Raw genomic sequence first — 16,670 nt, forward strand, 5'->3', positions numbered from 1 at the left:
TCAAGTCACAAGCCACACACCAGCGCAGTTCATTGTGGGCCGGATGCTCATCTACGGAGCAGTTGGGTTGGTTGAGAATGTATGTCCCTGGCCGCACTGCTATCAGAAACAGCCCTAACATGCCCGAGGTGGTCCCAACCTACGAATCCGAGATCTGTCCCGCAGCCCTGCGAGGCTTCTGCGTCGGATCAATCCAACTGTTCCTCACATTCGGATCCCTGATCGCCGGTATCGTCAACGAGGGTCTGTCCAAACTCACCACCGACGCCGGATGGATGGTCGCAACGGGGGTCCAAATGGTTCCAGCCCTCATCATCCTATCAGGACTATACTTTACACCCAATTCCCCGCGTTGGTTGATCTCAAAGAACCGGCGTTCAGACGCCCTCAAGGCCCTCAAGGTCTTCCGTCCTAAAAGGGCAGCTGAAGAGGGCCTCTGTGAGGCTGAGATCGTTGCTCTCGAGAACTCCGACAATAGATCTGACAAGGCACCGTGGAAGGCCCTCTTCAATGCGTCCAATCGACGCCGCACCTCGATTGCCTTGGTGATTATGTCCCTTCAACAGCTGACGGGGGTCACCTTCAGCAGTTCCTACGGTCCGACGTTCTACAAACAGGTTGGATTGGGCGATAAGGCCTTTGCTTATGCCGTCAGTCCTCCTCCTCCCCTCTCATTACCACAAACGGGGAAAAAACCCAGCTGAATAAAAGGGTATAGGCCATAAACAACGGCGTCTCCGTTGTCACCGCCATAATCGGAATGTACATGTTCGACGTCTTCGGCCGTCGCGACCTCACCTTCCACGGCTGCTACCTGCAAGCCGTCTTCCTCTGTCTAATCGGTGGGCTGGGCGCGAAACCAAACAGGTCGACATCAGACACGAACGGAATGGTCGCCTCTTTCATCCTATACGCTGCGATTCTCCACGCAACGCTGGGGCCCGCGGCATATATCACAGCCGCTGAAGTCGGAACAGCCACGCTGCGTGAGAAGACGATGGCTCTCTCGGTGCGTACCATTTTCCCCTCTTTTCTCGGTTTCTCATCTCACTCTTGATATCTGTACTGATAGACATGACCAAAAACAGACAGCATGGAACGTCGTCGTCGGCTTCGTAGTCGTCTACACGACGCCGTACCTCCTCTCAACGCCCGGTGCAAACCTCGGCGCCAAACTGGGGTATGTCTGGGGCGCCTGTGCAAGTGTCGGCGCAATCTGGACCTGGTTCTTTATGCCGGAGTTGAAGGGGCGAAGTCTCGAGGAGGTCGACGAGCTCTTTGATTCGGGCCTTCCAGCTTGGAAGTTCAAGCAGTATCAATGTACGGGACTGGATCGGGAGGTTTTGGCGAGCTTCCAGGCAAAAGCGGGGGATGAGGAGGATAATAAGTATGGTGGAAGGGTGGTTGAGTTGGGGACTGTTTAGGTTTGACGGAGAGAAGTTGGGTGAAAAAAGGGAGTTTTATAGATACATATACGGCTCGCTGGAGAGGAGCAAGCCTCAGATGAACAACGCGTGAATGAGCTTAATCCGCCACTGGCATGAAATTTAGCTCTCTGCAATCCTCCATCCATATCTGGTCTATACACATGCATGAAATAGTATACACGAGCGGCGAGTCGTAACTCACAAACCACATTAACAAGCTGATACATATACCCAACGCCGATATGCAACCCATCTATCCCAAATAACGCCATCCCAGTCAACACTGACACAAGAATTCACGTCCCGAACATAAAGTGGGCCAGGCCCGTCTTGCGCGGTCAAATTCGCCCGATTCTGCCATGCACCTCCTCAGTCACTCTCTGGCATTCGCATATAAGCATCAATAGCCGCACTAAAAGCCGCGAAACCGACACACCCAAACGCCGCAGCTTGGGGACCAGCCTTCGCACCCAGAATTCCACCGGTAATACACCCCGCCGCGACACTGTTCGTGAGATCGTTCTTCGCGCGCAGTCCCTCAATGCAGCATTCCGTTCCGGAGTATAGGGCGCCGACGATGCCGAAATTCTTCGCGGAGGACCAGGAGCGTGATCCCATGTCTTTGAAGCCGCGGCGGACAGCCTCCCGCCAGGGGAGATCGGCGACAGCTTTGCCTTGTGGGGTGAATGTAGAGTCGTAGGACATCTGTATGTAGCAGGATTCGGGTTAGCATGTGATGCTGATTAGCGGCTTTATTGGAGGGGAGGAAGACATACACTAGCCATGAACAAGCCGAATACACCACCGAGACCGAACCCCATTGTCCCTGAGATGACAGTTTTCAGAGGACATGATTCCATGGCGTTTTGCATCTGCAGTGTGGCGGGTTAGAAGGTTGTTCGGGACTGGGAAGTTCCAAGTTGCGGATGACAGAGCATAGATTGACGAACCATTTTCACCATAGCTTGCTCTTGCTCGGACATGCCTTGCGCACCGCTAGCTCCACCGAGGCCCCCGAAGCCGGCCATGCCAGCGGCGGAGGAGCCGCTCGTTCCTGGGAAGTTCATGACGAGAGAATCGAATCCGGATTAGGAAAGCAAAATGCTAATATTAAGGGTATACCCAAAGGGTATATGCGGTACTGATGGGTATCCACGCAGAGTATGGTGGAATAAAATAATGAAATCGCGACAGAGATCAAAAGTGAAGCCCGATGATTTCTCTCAACCCCAGAGCCGATGAGAGAGAATTTATTTCTGGTGAGCTGGAGAGGCCAAATGTGCAGTTTAGTCACGTGAATGAAAGTTGACAGACTTGAGATCATGTGACTCTAGTAAAACTATGGATTTGATAGAATCGCCACCACAACAGAGCATGGTTAACTCCGGGGTCTGGATGCGCTTCCCTACGGAATTCGAGAGCGAGCGACGTTTGTTCGGAGTGTGACTTGAACTTTGAACAATTTTGCCAATGGTATCAAACGCAAACAAGCTAAACCCCATCTGAGGACTTGGCTACTTGGGCATTGGCACCTGGATGGAAGGCGAGAAGATGACGTCCACCAAGAGAGATTCTCCCTTTCTGACAGCCTTGTCGCTCCAGTTGAGACTTACGAAGGGCTGATCGTCCGCAGTCTGCCGGTAGCTATTTCTCACTGCTAGTGCTCGCCGAAAGATGAGGACCGAAGAAAATGCTCCCGGCAGGAAAGTCGTACATTATGCCAAAGAAGCGACAATCTGGCTGGCGCTTATCGCTATTAGCCCTTGTGCATTGTGATGTGTGTGTCTCTGTGCACCGCGGTTGTGAAGACAAGTACCCCGAGAAACATGGCTAGACCTTGATTCCACAGGATGGTCGTGGCGCGGCGAGTCCCAGGGGCACTTCCGAAACATCACCGCTCACTATCACCACCGTCTTGCGGAAACAAATCTATTTTCCCAGGCTTGAAGCTGCGACAGAATTCAAGGCTCTTCAATCAACTCAACCCGGATATCCGCCTGCTGATGTACGAGGAGGTGCTGGCACCCGAGGGCAATCAGGTGGTCCACATTACTAGCACTCATAAGCGATTGTTTGGTATTCGGTGCACCGACTCTGTCGAAAGGAACGTTAGCGGCTGGCAGCACGCTTGCTGCCCCCCAATGATGGCATTTCTTCGATGGGACTGTCCAGCAAGATGAGCCACGACACGGTCAACGGCCTGTAACAATACTGGGATTGCTGTGCTCGTGCCGAAGGGTCTACTCTGAGGCAATCGGGCTTCTCTATACTTACTATATTATCCATGTTCGACAAGCCCGACCGCTTGTTGAGTTCCCGCTAGTTATGCGTTTGGATCGGCTGGCAATGATAAGGACCTTGCATCTTGATATACGGCTAGTTCACCCCAGGGCTACTGGGCAACAAGAACAGACAATAAGTGGCTGGGGAAATGCATGTCGCAGGGTTAGGGACCACATAGAGGGTCTCCGGCATAACACGGTGGGATGGTTGTGAGGGACAGCGAACCGGTCAGCCTCATGCAGGACCTGGTGTCCATCAAGCACGTCAGGGACTTTCGCGTTGAGTTTTATTGGCAGCCCCGTGTGGATGAGCTATTAGAGCGGCTGGGTTGCGACCCAGACGGTTTGCTGTTCAGGACTGAGGTACATGGCATCCTCGACCAACCTCGACACTCTTGGTAGCGGCGAGCGAACGTTACGATTAGATGTGGCGTTGCGGTACAGGGTTCCTCCGAGTCGGCAAGCGTCGTCGTACGATTCGAAAGTGTCTCAGCCTACTCATAGGTACTCGCCTTAATTGAGAATAACTTGAAACACTGTGAAACCATCCGTATATCGTGATCCATCATTCGTAACTTCCTTATTCAGGCTCCTTCTCTCTAGGATTGGATGGACCCCTGAATGACGGGAGGAAGATGCTCAGGACTCCAGAGCGCTCCTCCCCGAGGTTAACCGTATAATACCTTAGGTATACGAAATCTCGTCGCACGACCTTTCCCCCGAACTTAGCCACACCCCGAATGATTCAACAATTCAAGATAACCCTTTCTGTCCTATTGTATACCCATGCGACCATCCGACCACTAGGCACACCCGCAACGGGGCTTTGGTGTTCCGTCACCAAGCAGATCTGTTCGGCGGCTTGGGGTCTGCCGGGTTGGAGAGTTTGAGGCAGGCCCTGACATCGTTGACGGCATTTTAAGATCTCCGAAAGGCTCAGTCGGTCAAGCCTCCCACGACGAACGAAACATATCTCAAGCAGCAGCATGCACACTCCGCCCCAAAAGCAACCCTCTTCCGTACCAAAACCAGCGATTCACAGCCGGCTGCGTTGGTGCAACCCTGCTGCGATGCCGAGGGCAGTTCATCCGCCGTTTCGTCGAGGCTCCCTGCGACGTTGGGATGATATTTGAACATAGACGACCCCGTTGTTCGGCGAGAACACACCATCGAATGTGGTCGTCGACGGGGTCATAGTTCAGACAGTTTTTGCGAGATTTCTCTGTGCAGTCGGGAAAGCGAGCACGGGTTTTGTGGATTCTCCAGCACATCTTGCTTCGGTGACTCTTTCTTGGTGATTAATTTTTGACGTGGCGGGGGAAACACACCGAAGGTGAGCCCGAGAAGTTTGAAGAGAAAAGGGGAGAGAGCCTCTCACTCATAATTTTCAGGTCAGCTGGGCAGCTGCTCTGCCTCGTCGCCATTTGATCGTAATCTTCTTGCAGCCTCGAGTATGAGCAAGCCAGCCTATCACCGAACGACTGTACCTCAAAGACAGCCTTGCCGTAATCCACAAGCGTGTGTGATTGGCTGTCTTGGACATCTCCTGCAGCTCGCCTCATAAAGGAGTCAGCTGCAACCTGGAAGTCAGATGAAGCCTCCGCACTTGTGCATTGATAAGCGTTGTTCGTCTCGTCCAAGGTGAGAGAGACTTTCATTACCTACCTGAGGTCATTAAACTTGGTGTCCGACCTCAAACCTGGGGAAGCGCTCGCGGAGTTGGGGGACATGGCAAGTAGTCAGGTTTCATTAATGGTAATGGCTTACACCTTCATAATCAAGTCAATAAGGTACATCGTCAGACGGGATACGTCTAAAACGTGGAGGCAACGGTCGCCAGAGGTACACCCACGGCTGCCACCTGAGACTCTGGTAAAGAAAGTAAGAGACAAAAAAAAAAGGCTTCATGAGAAAGAAATATAATATAGCAAAACCACTCATCATCAAGGTCAAGAGGCAATCAAGACCCAAATCGTAATACTCCGTGAAGCCGTATTCCCGTCATGCTCAAGATAGTAACAGTTCGGTCCGCGAGAACGTATAAAAAGAGATCGTACACATTCGTTCGTGTCCATATATACAGCGGTTCAGTTGCGCTCGCCCAGTTTCAGCGCCGGAGACTGAGTTGGAGAAGTGGCCGTTAAAAAGAAAAGTCTTGAGACCAAGTTGTATTCACGGCTTTACTGTTTCTTGCTGGCTTTGCCGAGGGATGGGGAGCCCAGCGGCGACGGTGAAAGGCTGCGCTCCCATTCCGCCATGAGATTTGCCGCCGTGCGGGTGAGGTTCGGGGGTGCAGCTTGTGTCAGAGCTGGCCAGGGGATACCATCTGACACGCTAGGGTCGGGGATATCGTGGCGCCAGTCACCGAAGCTGAAACCCGTCAGACAAGTTTATCTGACACAAGAGCAGTAGAATTTGAGAAAAGGGGGTAATGAAACAAGACATGTCTCACGCTCGATATGCAAGCCAAAACCTACCTAGTACTGGTACGAGGACTACTCGTTTGGGTGACCGGCGACTGGTCCTGGCGGGATTCGATGGTAGACCGGCTCGACGAGGGTGTATGTGACTTCTTCGGTTGTGGTGTATCCCAATCATCCCAGGTTTCGTCCACGTCGAGCGTGTTGGGATCTCCGCGCTTGTGACTGTTCGGAGGAGCGCCGGGTGTTTGCGGTGTTCTGAGAGCGTTTGGGGACTTCTGGGCAGATGAATCAATGCCGAATTCACTCCAGAACGAGGCCTCTATGTCCGCGGACTTGGAGTTATTACCACTTGTTTTTGTCCTCGTCCTCTTACTTGCGGACGACGGCGATTGTGACGGGGCCCCTATTTGTACGGATAATCGATCTCGGCTTCGGGAGGTGGAACTGGAGTCGCGGTTGCGGGAGGGTTGCATCGTCCGCGATGCGGTGGCATTGATCCCTTCGTCTCCAACAGTTGCTTGTCTGATGTCTTCCAAGAAAGTCCACAGTCCCTCCTTCAGGTCTGAAGCCATCTGTTTGCCCGTGCGCATGAGCAGGTCCCGCGAGGCAGGAGGCATCGGCATCGGCATCGTCTTACGCCACTGAGTTATCATATCCTCGGTCGGTGTTCCTGTAGTGGGTGGTGCACTGCGATCGACGGACGGCATGGTGGCCGATCGTGGAGGCCGGCTTCCGCGGTCATTGTCCATCTGCATCGAGTCGGAATCGGAGTTTGACTGCTTGCCTCCGGAGCCTGGGGCGGGCGATAACAAAGACAAAGCCCGTGTATGAGATCCTTGAAAGACTCGCCGGCCATTTGCTGAAACAGAGGTTCCAGCTGCAGCTGCGGCCGCCAGCACACTTTGGCGTCTTTCCAGCTCTCGGCTGAGTCTGACTTGGGTAGGGACGGGGCTCGCAGTACCGCTGACACTCTGCTCCCGGCTGTGGGCGTACAGCGCAGTAGCACTAGGCGCTACGTCCGGAGATTTGAGAGGCTGCATAGCTTCCGCACGATGGTTGACTTCTGTCCGCTTCCGAGTCGTTTCCGAGGCTGCCCATTGTCTCTTCAACGAATCCAGCTCCGTTTCAGCCCGTTGTAGTTCCTCACGAAGCTCCAGTACTCTTCGCTCCTGAGAGGCGATAGCCCTCAGCAGGCTCGTGCCGTCATCGTGGCCGTCAAACGGAGGTGTGGAGATAGTGTGAACCGGAGACTGTCGCGCGGACGATCGAGTAGCGGGTGTCATTGATCCAGACGGTGACGACGAGGCGCTGGGGTTGAAAGCGATTCCTTGGGTATTGATTGGGAAGTTCAAGGTCAAGCGTTTGGTATGGCGAGCAGCACCGTGAGGGCGAGGAGGAAGAGACGATCGCTTCGACTGTGGCGGCGGCAACGCTTCAGTCGCAGAGATCGAGGCGGTCATTGTTTGGGACGGTTTCGGCGTGGATTCCGCCTGGGTCGTTCCCGGAGAATCCGCCATCGCGAATCAGGAACGACGGCACAACAAGCGAGCTTATCGAGGGGACGGCGATAGGGTCACGGCATTCCAGCGATACAATCCGACGAGCCCAGGAAGCGAAGGACGAAAGTGAGTGAAAGGGGTTGGACAAAAGGAAACGAGGAGGCTGACTGGAGAAAAGAGCGAGGAAAGGAGCGTGGGCGTGTGGGGATCCTCGCACGCCTGGATGAGAGAAGGGAAGAAGATAGAATCCGGAGGACGGAGAAATTGAGGTGAGAGTTAAGAATAAGAGGTCGTCGTGGAGAGTTGGTGGTGAAGCCCAGAGCTCAGGACTGCCGTTTAATTAGTCTGCTGCTTTAGCACGTCTGGGACTCCCCAGGCGGCCCGCCACGCGTATCCCTTCCATTTCAGTCAGTTCAGGGGCCGATCGGCGAATTTGGAATTAGCGCGAGGAAGACCGATGACATTATTGTTCACTTCTTGATGCCGATGGAAGATGGTGCTGGGGACGGATGCTGGAGGTGGTGTGGTTGACTCGCTCCATGTGGACGAGCACCGTCGAAATGGCCTCAAACGGCGCTGTCCGCAGGCTGTTGATTGAGCTGGCAAGACATCACAGCTGACGATGAACATGCCTCTCCCATGACAACACCTCCTCTGGGCCCGTTTGACCGACTCCCCGCCGACCTAATCCTCGAGATCCTCGGCCTTCTCGATGATTTGAGCAGCGTAACGCGCTTCCTTACGGCGTCAAGACGAGTCCGTGCTGCCCGGATGGATTGGCCCTCCCCCACTATTGTCCGAGACTTGTTCATGCTGAATCCGATCTTGAGAGAGGGCAAGTTCCAAACGATATGTCGTGATGTTTCGCTCCTTCATCACCTCTCACTTCAATGCGCAGACTATGATGACTATCGACGGCGACAGGCGGATTCCGAACGAGATACTCTTCGGAGCCGCACGGATTCAGCGCCTCGCCTGCCTCTGCCTTCTAAAATGCGGCGGAACTTCGTAGCTACCGTGAACGCCTCAGACGCCGGCTCAATACAAGCTGCGGTTCACGCCCAAAAAGCGGACGGAGTGGTCCCGTGGTGGGCGAGCAGTTCCTTGGGCGCTTCGCTTTTGCTGCGCAGTGAACATTTGGGCGAGAGAATCGGGATGTCCCTAAACCGCTTGAAGGGGCTATATAATCCAAAAGAAGCCCTGATGATCAGAAGAGTCCTATTATCTTATAAATCCGGTACGAATACCCAGCTCTAAATGTACAAGAACCAAATTGCAATACCTACAAACACCAACACCTCATGTATCTCACAAATATAAAGGGTTAGTCCAAAATGAGCAACGAAGGGAAGATATGGATGACGCCAGGCGTCTGACAGGGCGGAGTCGTCAGATAATCACAAGCTCAAAGGGGAAATATTTCACTGGAAAGAAATAGCAGAAAATTCCGTCCAGAACCAGCTCTGGAGCGACCGTCAACATCACAAGTGCGTATTAGCGGTGCTAGGGGGGCGGTAGCAGCAAGCCATGCAAAATGGAGTGAGCCTCGACGATACGAGGCCTCCAGAGGGATCTCACGCTCGCAAACCCATGCAGAAAACGAGGGTATTATGGTGTATGGTGTTGGCAAAAACGAGCGTCGTACAAATCGAAGGACCAGGCAGCTAAATGCCTTGGGTATCATATGGAGCACGAGGAAAAGTCGGTTTTATACTCCGGGCCACCGGTTGCGGAGACCTTCAGACCACCGTTGATAAAGCACGTCAGAAAGTTGTTTGATGTGCTCCATGCCTGCTACCGGCTGGCCCGGGAGATTCTGCGGCTGTTGATTCGGCTCAGCCATTACCGCAGATTGGCGCCGTCGGTGACTCTTCAGGTGTGGGTTGTTTTGAGCGAGAACGAGGCGTGGCCGCTGTGGGGATTCGGGAGGTGGAGCTTGTGGGACGAGAGTTGACAGCTTGGAGTCGCTGACCCAAGGTTCCGTTAGCATCACCAGCGGAAGCACTTGATTCGGTTCTGTTGACGACTCACCTGATCAACTTCTCATTTGTGGCCCTGAGAATGTGGTATAGGCCCTCTGGGTCGACCATTTCCAGGTCACTGAAAGCCTCCGCAAGCCGCGAAATCGTTTCCCGCTTTTCTTGATCTCCGGTCGTTCCCAAAACCTCCTGGCACGCGAGACCCACAGCCTTTGTATACGCCCGTCGCCCTAGCTGGGCTTCTTTGCTCGCCGGCTCGGAGTACAAAGACTTGGGACTCGAGTTCTCCTCCGCTCTGCCTAGTGGCTGGGATAAGTGCGAATCCTCGGTTGGGACCTTGTCAGACACGCGGCGGAATTGGCGGACCGTCGACGGGCTGTTGCCGAACGTCAAATCTACCCCAAGTGGTTGCTTTACACCACTGGATCGTCGCTTCGGCCGTCTAAGAGAAGGACTGCGCTCAGGTGCGGGGATGCGACGCACGGCGGTGTTATTGGGGTGTTTTTGTCTGTTTGGCGGACTGGAGATACGTAGATTTTCCACCATCTCAGCGGAATCGTCATAGAGAGGATCCCTAACGTTCGACACATTCTCGGAGTCATCGGAGTCTTCTCTGATGACCATGGTGGGCGCCTTCACAGTGTCAAATACCCAGCCATCGTCGTCTTTCAGGTGCGTAATCGTATTACTAGATCACCAAACAGTCAGCCGTTGTCCGTGTCCCCGAGTTCCTAAGATCGCATACAGAGACTCCGCATAGTACTTGACGTTTCGTGAGACACCTCGGCCAGCATCCCAATCCTGCTTCCGCTGAATCAGCTCTTGCAACGCTTCTGTCTTGCCAGCATTTCGGATGAACTTGTGTCTCAACAACTCCTTTGCACTCGGTCGGCGCTCCGGGTCCTTGGTCAAACACTGTGCAATAAAGTCCTTGAACGCATTGCTGTATCCATCGCCCTGTAGCCGAGGAGCCGGCTCTTTCGGGATCAGGAACAACACCTTCATTGGATGTGTACTCGCGTGCGGTGGCTCCCCGTTGATTATTTCCATCGCAGTAATACCAAGAGACCAAATATCCGCTTTGTAATCGTAGCCAGCCTGTTGGATAACCTCCGGGGCCATCCAGAATGGAGTTCCGACAAAAGTGTTGCGTTGAGACTTGATGTTGATGAGTTGTGCAGCAACCCCGAAATCTCCCAGCTTCACTTTGCCAGTGTGCGAAAGGAGAACGTTGGCTGCTTTGACGTCGCGATGGATTTTCCCTTCGCTATGCAGGTAATCTAGACCTTGGAGAAGCTGCTGGCAGACAATGGCAACGTGCGCTTCGTTGAACACACCGGGTTTCAGCTACAACGCAGTTCCCAGTTAGCTCGACCCCCCACCAAAGCGAGATAATGGGTATTCACCAAGTCTAGACACGACCCTCCGCCCAGATACTCCATCACAATCCAGAGCTTGTGTCCTCGAAGGAAGCTTGCGTAGTACTGCGTCACATAGGGGCTTGCGCATGTCGCCAGAACGGAGATCTCTTGCTGAATTTCCTGGATGTCATCTTCGCTCGACTCAAGATCAATCTAGAATAGAGCCACGGGGTCAATTGGGCCTGATAGGGTCGGCGGCAGACAGAAGAAATACTCACATGCTTAATCGCGACAATCTCCCCCGTCGTCTTGTCAATCGCCTTGTATACCGTTCCGAAGCTTCCACCTTTGCGACAACACGTCAGCTTTCACAATGGGTTCAATTGGCCTGATTTTAGCACTCACTTCCCAGTTCCTCCATCATCTGGTACCGACTTGCCATATCGTCCGCCATGGCTCGCGACATTCCGACTGCCGTTCAACCCTCGAAGCTTGAAGCTCAGGGGCGGGAGCTAATCGGGACCGGAAGATATGGAAAAGCAAAAACAAGGGGTGCCCAGACAGCTCCCTGATTCCCGCCCAGCAAGAGCCTGTCGCTGCGCAGAACAGGTCGAGCAAGCCACCTTGAAAAAAAAATACAGGAAGGAAGTTGGAGAGCGATGTCAATCAATCAAGCTCGATTACTTGAGGGGCCCCAGGGTCCATCGCTCAACATCCAATGGATGGCGATTCCGCAGTTCATGGTACAGGGAGAAACAACAGCGGCGGTAGCGCATGGCAACCACTGGATCTAGCCGCCTCAGGCGTCGCGCAATGTGGGCTTAGTCAGCCAGTTTTTGAATTTCGGCCTAAGGCAACAGATGTTTTTTTCTGGCCCAACCTGAACTACAGAGAACGATCCAGCTTGCGAAATGGGTCAAAGTGGGTCGCTAATAATCGATTATTCACATGTTGTAGTACATGCTGTGGCTTGATATGCATATGATAATGCGCTGTTTATATATACTTGTAAGGGTTCAAGATTCCGTTCTAATGGAGTATTAGCTCCTGTGCTCCATATTGGCTGCAGTAGTGTACTTACCGGATCATACAACGCTTTGAGCTGTTTCATGAGTCCAATGTTAGTATTATTTTGGCTGTAGCCAATGAATTCCTTCTTAGCAACACCCAGGCCATGTTCAGCACTGATACTGCCGTTTCGTTTCTGGATCCATTCGTACACCCAGGGCTCAATAGCCTTCTCAACCTCTTTGTTGTATTGCCGGACAGCGATGTTGAGGTGCAGATTCGAGTCGCCCATGTGACCGTATCCAACTACCGCACGGACGGGAAGGGATTCGTCGTCCCCGACGAATCCAAGCTTTGTCAGCCGCTCGCGGCAGTCGTCCACGAGCTGGTACAGCTCGGGAAGGGGGATAGACACGTCGTACTTGTAAGTACCGCCGAGATGGCTCAGGGCTTCAGTGATGCCTTCTCGCCAGCGCCAGATACTCTGGAACTGGGTCTCATCTTGGGCTAGGACACCGTCAGCAACAATACCTTCACCCATGATGCTCTCCAGAAAGGTCTCCAGCTTTTCCATATCGTGTTCAGCGTTAGACCCGCTGGTCTCCACCAGGCAGTAGAAGGGATATTCGCCCTCTAGAGGATATTTGTTGCCGGTGGACTGGCGGACAAGCTTTTGGGAGCGGCCATCCATAAGCTCGAACGCAGAGAGAATTTCGGAAAGCTGTTTCTTGGCCTCGCCGAAGGCCTGTCGAACCTGATCATAGCTCTCCAGGCCGAAGTAGGCAACGTTGACAGCTTTCGGCCGGGGAGGGCACAAAATTGAAACGCCAGTGATGATACCGATTGTGCCTTCTGAGCCAATAAATAGCTGCTTCAAATCGTAACCAGTGTTGTTCTTTCGCAGTGTCGACAAGCCGTCAAAGATTGTGCCATCAGGTAGGACTGCTTCAACACCGAGGACTGTTCCGTGAAGACTGCCGTAGCGAAGCAAGCGTAGTCCCCCAGCGTTCGTAGCCACATTGCCTCCAACATGGCATGAACCCTTCGCACCAAGGTCAAGCGGAAAGAGATGATGACGCTCAGCCAGGTACTGATCGGCCACTTCAAGGATAACACCAGCGTCCATGACCAACACCCCCGAAGCCTCATCAAATGAACGAATCTTGTTCATCCGCGACGTATTGATCACGATCTCATCGAACACTGGTACGGAACCGCCGACCAATCCTGTGTTTCCTCCCTGGGGCACAACAGCCAGCTTCTTCCCATTGCAGTATTTGAGAATCTCACTAACTTCCTCCTTCGATTGCGGCTTGAGGACGAGTTTCGTGTGTCCACGGTATTTGCGCATCCAATCGCCATTGAATGGTTCAATGTCGTCCGTAGCATCGGTTGTCACCCCGTCGATCACGGCCGATCCAGAGCCCAGCAGTTGTTTGAAGTATTTCACATCCTCCGCAGTAATTTCAGCAAGGTTAGGATCGCGTTTCAGGTTGGGATAAGCGTCGCTCGTGTGCTTTACTTCCTTCGTCGCTCGTAGTGCTGACGCTTGTTTGAAAGTGCGAGTAATGGTCGCGGCAGGGAATTGAGAGACGGTGGGCCGCCCAAGAAAGCGCGGCCGAGGTATGCGAGTCCGTCGAAGGGCGACTGAAAAATTCCGAGCCCCAGACATGGCGTCGTCGGTGTTGCTCACGAGTCTTTGCGACCTGCTCTTTAAAGTCTCCGAACTCAACTGTGGGATGCAATCCAGCAGAAGCCTCGCTTAGTCAGCTGTTTTTCCTTCGCCCGGTATCGGCAACATTGAGTCGTCGGACCGAATTTGCGTTCAACGAATGATAGGCCGCGGAAATCTCACTGTTATGTATCCAATTGGATGGAATTTATCGGCAAGGAGAAAATATCCGCCCGGGCGCCTCAAGCTGGTTGTCCTGCGAGCCGCCAAACCACCGCCTGGCATTGCGGTCGCTTCCATGCCCCGGAAAAGGAACTCCGACAATTCAGTCGTTGCCAGATACTGCCGGGCAATAGTTACAATTCGGAGCATGGCGAATGGCATCAGAGCCCCTTGAACGATGGGGAGTGACGCTCTTCTCCAGACCACCAGATTTCGAGCAATCTCTACCGATGATTGTGAAACCATGCATCGTAGTTCCGGTTCCTCCAGAGCTATCTGTCAGCCTCCTCTTGCTAAGGCCCCTTGAAGCTCTCGTGGCTCTCGTCTGAATCGCTTTCGTACCTGGCGGATCAGCATCAAGCTGGCACGACTCGCCATTGCCATGACTGGGCGGCATTCTCTTGAGACCACAATCTGACGGACGAAGCCTTCTCCTGGGAGTTCTGGGCCCGATTTTCCAGCTGTTCCTGATTGTGTCGAAGAGGTACTGTTGGCGCACCGACTGGGTTCCGCTGTTACGTCATTAAGCCCGTGCCCCGCCAGATCTGTTACCCCCCTCCAAGCTCAGCTGGAGGAAAGTACAACCCTCCCATCTCATCCACCCCAATCCCTGGGAAAATGGCGACTACTGTTCTTGTAACGGGGGCTAGCGGCCTACTTGGCCGACAGGTTTTCGAAAGATTCAAGCGCTCCGGCTGTCTCACTGTTGGCCAGGGCTTTTCGCGACCAAACCCACCTACAATCATCAAGGCTGACCTGGAGAAACCAGATGATATCAAGAGCCTCCTGGATGAAGCTAAGTATGTAAATGAATATCGGCGTGCTGGGGTCGAGCGGCGTGTTATGGGTGCCATTGGAAACCAGACCAGATCAATACTAATACGGACTGTATAGACCTCAGATTGTCATCCACTGTGCGTTTTCTGATGAGAAAGCGCCCCTTCCGCTTGAAACCGGGACTGACCTCTCCCCGCAGGTGCTGCCAATCGTTTTCCCGACCTTTGTGACAAGAACCCTGAAAAAGCACGCCGGATAAATGTTGACGCCACTCGCACGCTCGCAGAATTGACATCTAGTCGTAATATATTTCTGGTGTATATCTCCACGGATTACGTCTTCCCGGGGCTGGAAGGGGATGCACCGTACGAGGCCGATGCAGAGACAAAGGCCCCAAACTTGTACGGCCGGCTGAAGCGGGATGGGGAGTTAGCCGTGCTCGAGGCGACCAAGCAGAACGGGATGGGTGTTGTCGTCCGTGTACCGGTTCTGTACGGTACCGCAAATGATAATTCTGAAAGTGCTGTCAATACTCTGGTTGACGCTGTGTGGAAGGCCCAGGATGAGAACGCGGGCGTAAAGATGGATGACTGGGCTCTGCGATACCCTACCAACACTGAGGACGTGGCGCGCGTGCTCCGTGATATTGTGATCAAATATCTCAGGGAGCGTGGTCGCATTCGTGAGCTCCCGAAGATCCTTCAGTTCTCCTCGGAAGACCGGATGACGAAGTATGAGATTTGCGAGAAACTTGCGGAGATATTGGGTTTAGAATTGAAGGGAATGATTCGAAACAAGGAAGGGAACGATCCGAACGCATCTGTGCAGCGACCTTATGATACGCATCTTTCGACCAAGGCCTTGAAAGAGCTGGGGATAGATTTGCAGACTGTCAACTTTGTCGAGTGGTGGTGAGTGTCCTATTGGGATCGCCCAGCTATTTGTTCCCAGTCAGGGCTAACACGAGAAACTAGGCGGAAGCACCTCGGGACGCACAAGAAATGACGTGCAACTGGTCTCGAACTGGCAAATTGGAACTTGGGATAATTTGAGTGAAATATAAAAAGCAATCTGCCAAGCGAATAGTGGGTTATTGTGTCTTGACGAAGGATGAAGTCGGTGGAAGAGACACACAGCGCGCACAACGTATGAGAGGACAGCAATCTGAGGCCTGTTGGCAAAATGTATACTATGGCGAATTATCCCTGACAGAGAAATGGAGCCAGCCAATGTTGAAGAGGTTGGATGTGCAATTCTTTTCCGTGTCTCACTCTCATTTCATTTCATGAGCTTTTGTCGCCCGCTGCACATCTCCCGCAAGCGTGGGATGATCAGGCTGGACCACTTTCATCCTCTTCGAGTGATCTCCTTGACCCATCGAGGGAACCACTTCAGGACCAGACTTCATGCAGGCACAGTTCACGGCTTTCCTTGGCGAACTGGCTTCTGTTTCTTTTCCTGGGGCCGACCGACCTCATAAAACTTGCGCCAGTAATTTCCCGCACCCAGTCCGGTTTTCTCCCCCAAGGACTGCGCTGGGCGTTTTGGCCTTGGAGGAATTTTGAGCCCTGCTCTCTGCCTTGTTTTCGGGCCTTGGACGGGGGATGCGATCGTCGCCGAACAGCTGTTCGTGCATTTGACTCGACGACAAGCACTCCTCCAACTGGAACTGCGGTGGCTCGTCTCGTTCTGGGGCGCCACCTTGCCTTGAGCAGGTGGTTCGCGCTGCAGGTCCACTGTCGCAAAACAACCAGCGACTCGCCGAGTACCTGATTTAAAATCTCCACTTGATCCAGGCGCCTGGCTGCGATTAAAAATCGATCTCCCCTCTCCTACTTTCTCCGACGGGGTGCGATTCGCCTTTGTTCCTCTTCAGGCGCTGGAATCAGACCACAGAAACGCCTGTGAAACGTCTTTGCAGCCTTTAAGAGGGCAATAGCACCTCGCCGACAGAGGTATCTCTGAAACCTTTGCTGGCTCATGCTGTCTAACAAGGAACATACCTATTGCAATCAGTGTG

The 16,670-nt window shown here is 53.3% G+C and overlaps 8 protein-coding genes across 8 annotated transcripts; 5 read left to right on the forward strand and 3 right to left on the reverse strand.

The window, feature by feature from the left end:
* Nucleotides 1-119: 119 nt before the first annotated feature.
* Nucleotides 120-1,424, forward strand: BJX67DRAFT_384842 (general substrate transporter; the record flags this gene model as incomplete). Its single annotated transcript, XM_071033734.1, has 3 exons — nucleotides 120-650; nucleotides 719-1,009; nucleotides 1,089-1,424. 3 exons carry the CDS (start codon nucleotides 120-122, stop codon nucleotides 1,422-1,424), a joined length of 1,158 nt encoding a protein of 385 aa, XP_070882204.1.
* Nucleotides 1,425-1,454: 30 nt separating this feature from the next.
* BJX67DRAFT_390689 (translocation channel protein TIM22) lies at nucleotides 1,455-2,658 on the reverse strand. Its single transcript, XM_071034668.1, has 3 exons — nucleotides 2,378-2,658; nucleotides 2,204-2,299; nucleotides 1,455-2,132 (listed from the first exon to the last, which is right to left on the reverse strand). Exons 1-3 carry the CDS (start codon nucleotides 2,492-2,494, stop codon nucleotides 1,797-1,799), a joined length of 549 nt encoding a protein of 182 aa, XP_070882205.1. The 5' UTR covers nucleotides 2,495-2,658; the 3' UTR covers nucleotides 1,455-1,796.
* A 445-nt stretch (nucleotides 2,659-3,103) lies between these two features.
* On the forward strand, nucleotides 3,104-3,760 carry BJX67DRAFT_264321 (uncharacterized protein). Its single transcript, XM_071026403.1, has one exon. It carries the CDS (start codon nucleotides 3,278-3,280, stop codon nucleotides 3,605-3,607), a length of 330 nt encoding a protein of 109 aa, XP_070882206.1. The 5' UTR covers nucleotides 3,104-3,277; the 3' UTR covers nucleotides 3,608-3,760.
* A 1,868-nt stretch (nucleotides 3,761-5,628) lies between these two features.
* Nucleotides 5,629-7,959, reverse strand: BJX67DRAFT_264367 (uncharacterized protein). The gene is made up of 2 exons (XM_071026406.1): nucleotides 6,187-7,959; nucleotides 5,629-6,079 (listed from the first exon to the last, which is right to left on the reverse strand). The coding sequence occupies exons 1-2, from the start codon at nucleotides 7,647-7,649 to the stop codon at nucleotides 5,890-5,892; spliced, it is 1,653 nt and encodes a 550-aa protein (XP_070882207.1). The 5' UTR covers nucleotides 7,650-7,959; the 3' UTR covers nucleotides 5,629-5,889.
* Nucleotides 7,960-9,113, forward strand: BJX67DRAFT_264366 (uncharacterized protein). Its single transcript, XM_071026405.1, has one exon. It carries the CDS (start codon nucleotides 8,271-8,273, stop codon nucleotides 8,886-8,888), a length of 618 nt encoding a protein of 205 aa, XP_070882208.1. The 5' UTR covers nucleotides 7,960-8,270; the 3' UTR covers nucleotides 8,889-9,113.
* A 226-nt stretch (nucleotides 9,114-9,339) lies between these two features.
* BJX67DRAFT_374695 (uncharacterized protein) lies at nucleotides 9,340-13,651 on the reverse strand (the record flags this gene model as incomplete). Its single annotated transcript, XM_071031587.1, has 7 exons — nucleotides 9,340-9,598; nucleotides 9,663-10,298; nucleotides 10,356-10,909; nucleotides 11,017-11,184; nucleotides 11,250-11,317; nucleotides 11,377-11,442; nucleotides 12,049-13,651. 7 exons carry the CDS (start codon nucleotides 13,649-13,651, stop codon nucleotides 9,340-9,342), a joined length of 3,354 nt encoding a protein of 1,117 aa, XP_070882209.1.
* Nucleotides 13,652-14,277: 626 nt separating this feature from the next.
* Nucleotides 14,278-15,775, forward strand: BJX67DRAFT_264337 (dTDP-4-dehydrorhamnose reductase family protein). The gene is made up of 4 exons (XM_071026404.1): nucleotides 14,278-14,673; nucleotides 14,768-14,787; nucleotides 14,850-15,561; nucleotides 15,625-15,775. Exons 1-4 carry the CDS (start codon nucleotides 14,492-14,494, stop codon nucleotides 15,653-15,655), a joined length of 945 nt encoding a protein of 314 aa, XP_070882210.1. The 5' UTR covers nucleotides 14,278-14,491; the 3' UTR covers nucleotides 15,656-15,775.
* Nucleotides 15,725-16,641, forward strand: BJX67DRAFT_264456 (uncharacterized protein). The gene has a single exon (XM_071026408.1). The coding sequence runs from the start codon at nucleotides 15,896-15,898 to the stop codon at nucleotides 16,421-16,423; it is 528 nt and encodes a 175-aa protein (XP_070882211.1). The 5' UTR covers nucleotides 15,725-15,895; the 3' UTR covers nucleotides 16,424-16,641.
* The last annotated feature ends 29 nt before the right edge of the window (nucleotides 16,642-16,670 follow it).

Source organism: Aspergillus lucknowensis, assembly GCF_044049455.1.
Source record: "Aspergillus lucknowensis strain CBS 449.75 chromosome Unknown BJX67scaffold_54, whole genome shotgun sequence".
In the NCBI taxonomy this organism is placed as follows: domain Eukaryota; kingdom Fungi; phylum Ascomycota; class Eurotiomycetes; order Eurotiales; family Aspergillaceae; genus Aspergillus; species Aspergillus lucknowensis.

What these genes read in the sequence shown, in the direction of transcription:
- BJX67DRAFT_390689 (XM_071034668.1), bottom strand. Translation starts at nt 2,494, where the DNA reads ATGAACTTCCCAGGAACGAGCGGCTCCTCCGCCGCTGGCATGGCCGGC. An exon ending in AGCAAGCTATGGTGAAAATG is followed by an intron (nt 2,300 to 2,377) that starts GTTCGTCAATCT and finishes GCCACACTGCAG; the next exon opens with ATGCAAAACGCCATGGAATC. An exon ending in TCGGCTTGTTCATGGCTAGT is followed by an intron (nt 2,133 to 2,203) that starts GTATGTCTTCCT and finishes TGCTACATACAG; the next exon opens with ATGTCCTACGACTCTACATT.
- BJX67DRAFT_264321 (XM_071026403.1), top strand. Translation starts at nt 3,278, where the DNA reads ATGGTCGTGGCGCGGCGAGTCCCAGGGGCACTTCCGAAACATCACCGC.
- BJX67DRAFT_264367 (XM_071026406.1), bottom strand. Translation starts at nt 7,649, where the DNA reads ATGGCGGATTCTCCGGGAACGACCCAGGCGGAATCCACGCCGAAACCG. An exon ending in AGTCCTCGTACCAGTACTAG is followed by an intron (nt 6,080 to 6,186) that starts GTAGGTTTTGGC and finishes GACGGGTTTCAG; the next exon opens with CTTCGGTGACTGGCGCCACG.
- BJX67DRAFT_264366 (XM_071026405.1), top strand. Translation starts at nt 8,271, where the DNA reads ATGACAACACCTCCTCTGGGCCCGTTTGACCGACTCCCCGCCGACCTA.
- BJX67DRAFT_264337 (XM_071026404.1), top strand. Translation starts at nt 14,492, where the DNA reads ATGGCGACTACTGTTCTTGTAACGGGGGCTAGCGGCCTACTTGGCCGA. An exon ending in AGCCTCCTGGATGAAGCTAA is followed by an intron (nt 14,674 to 14,767) that starts GTATGTAAATGA and finishes CGGACTGTATAG; the next exon opens with ACCTCAGATTGTCATCCACT. An exon ending in GTCAACTTTGTCGAGTGGTG is followed by an intron (nt 15,562 to 15,624) that starts GTGAGTGTCCTA and finishes ACGAGAAACTAG; the next exon opens with GCGGAAGCACCTCGGGACGC.
- BJX67DRAFT_264456 (XM_071026408.1), top strand. Translation starts at nt 15,896, where the DNA reads ATGTGCAATTCTTTTCCGTGTCTCACTCTCATTTCATTTCATGAGCTT.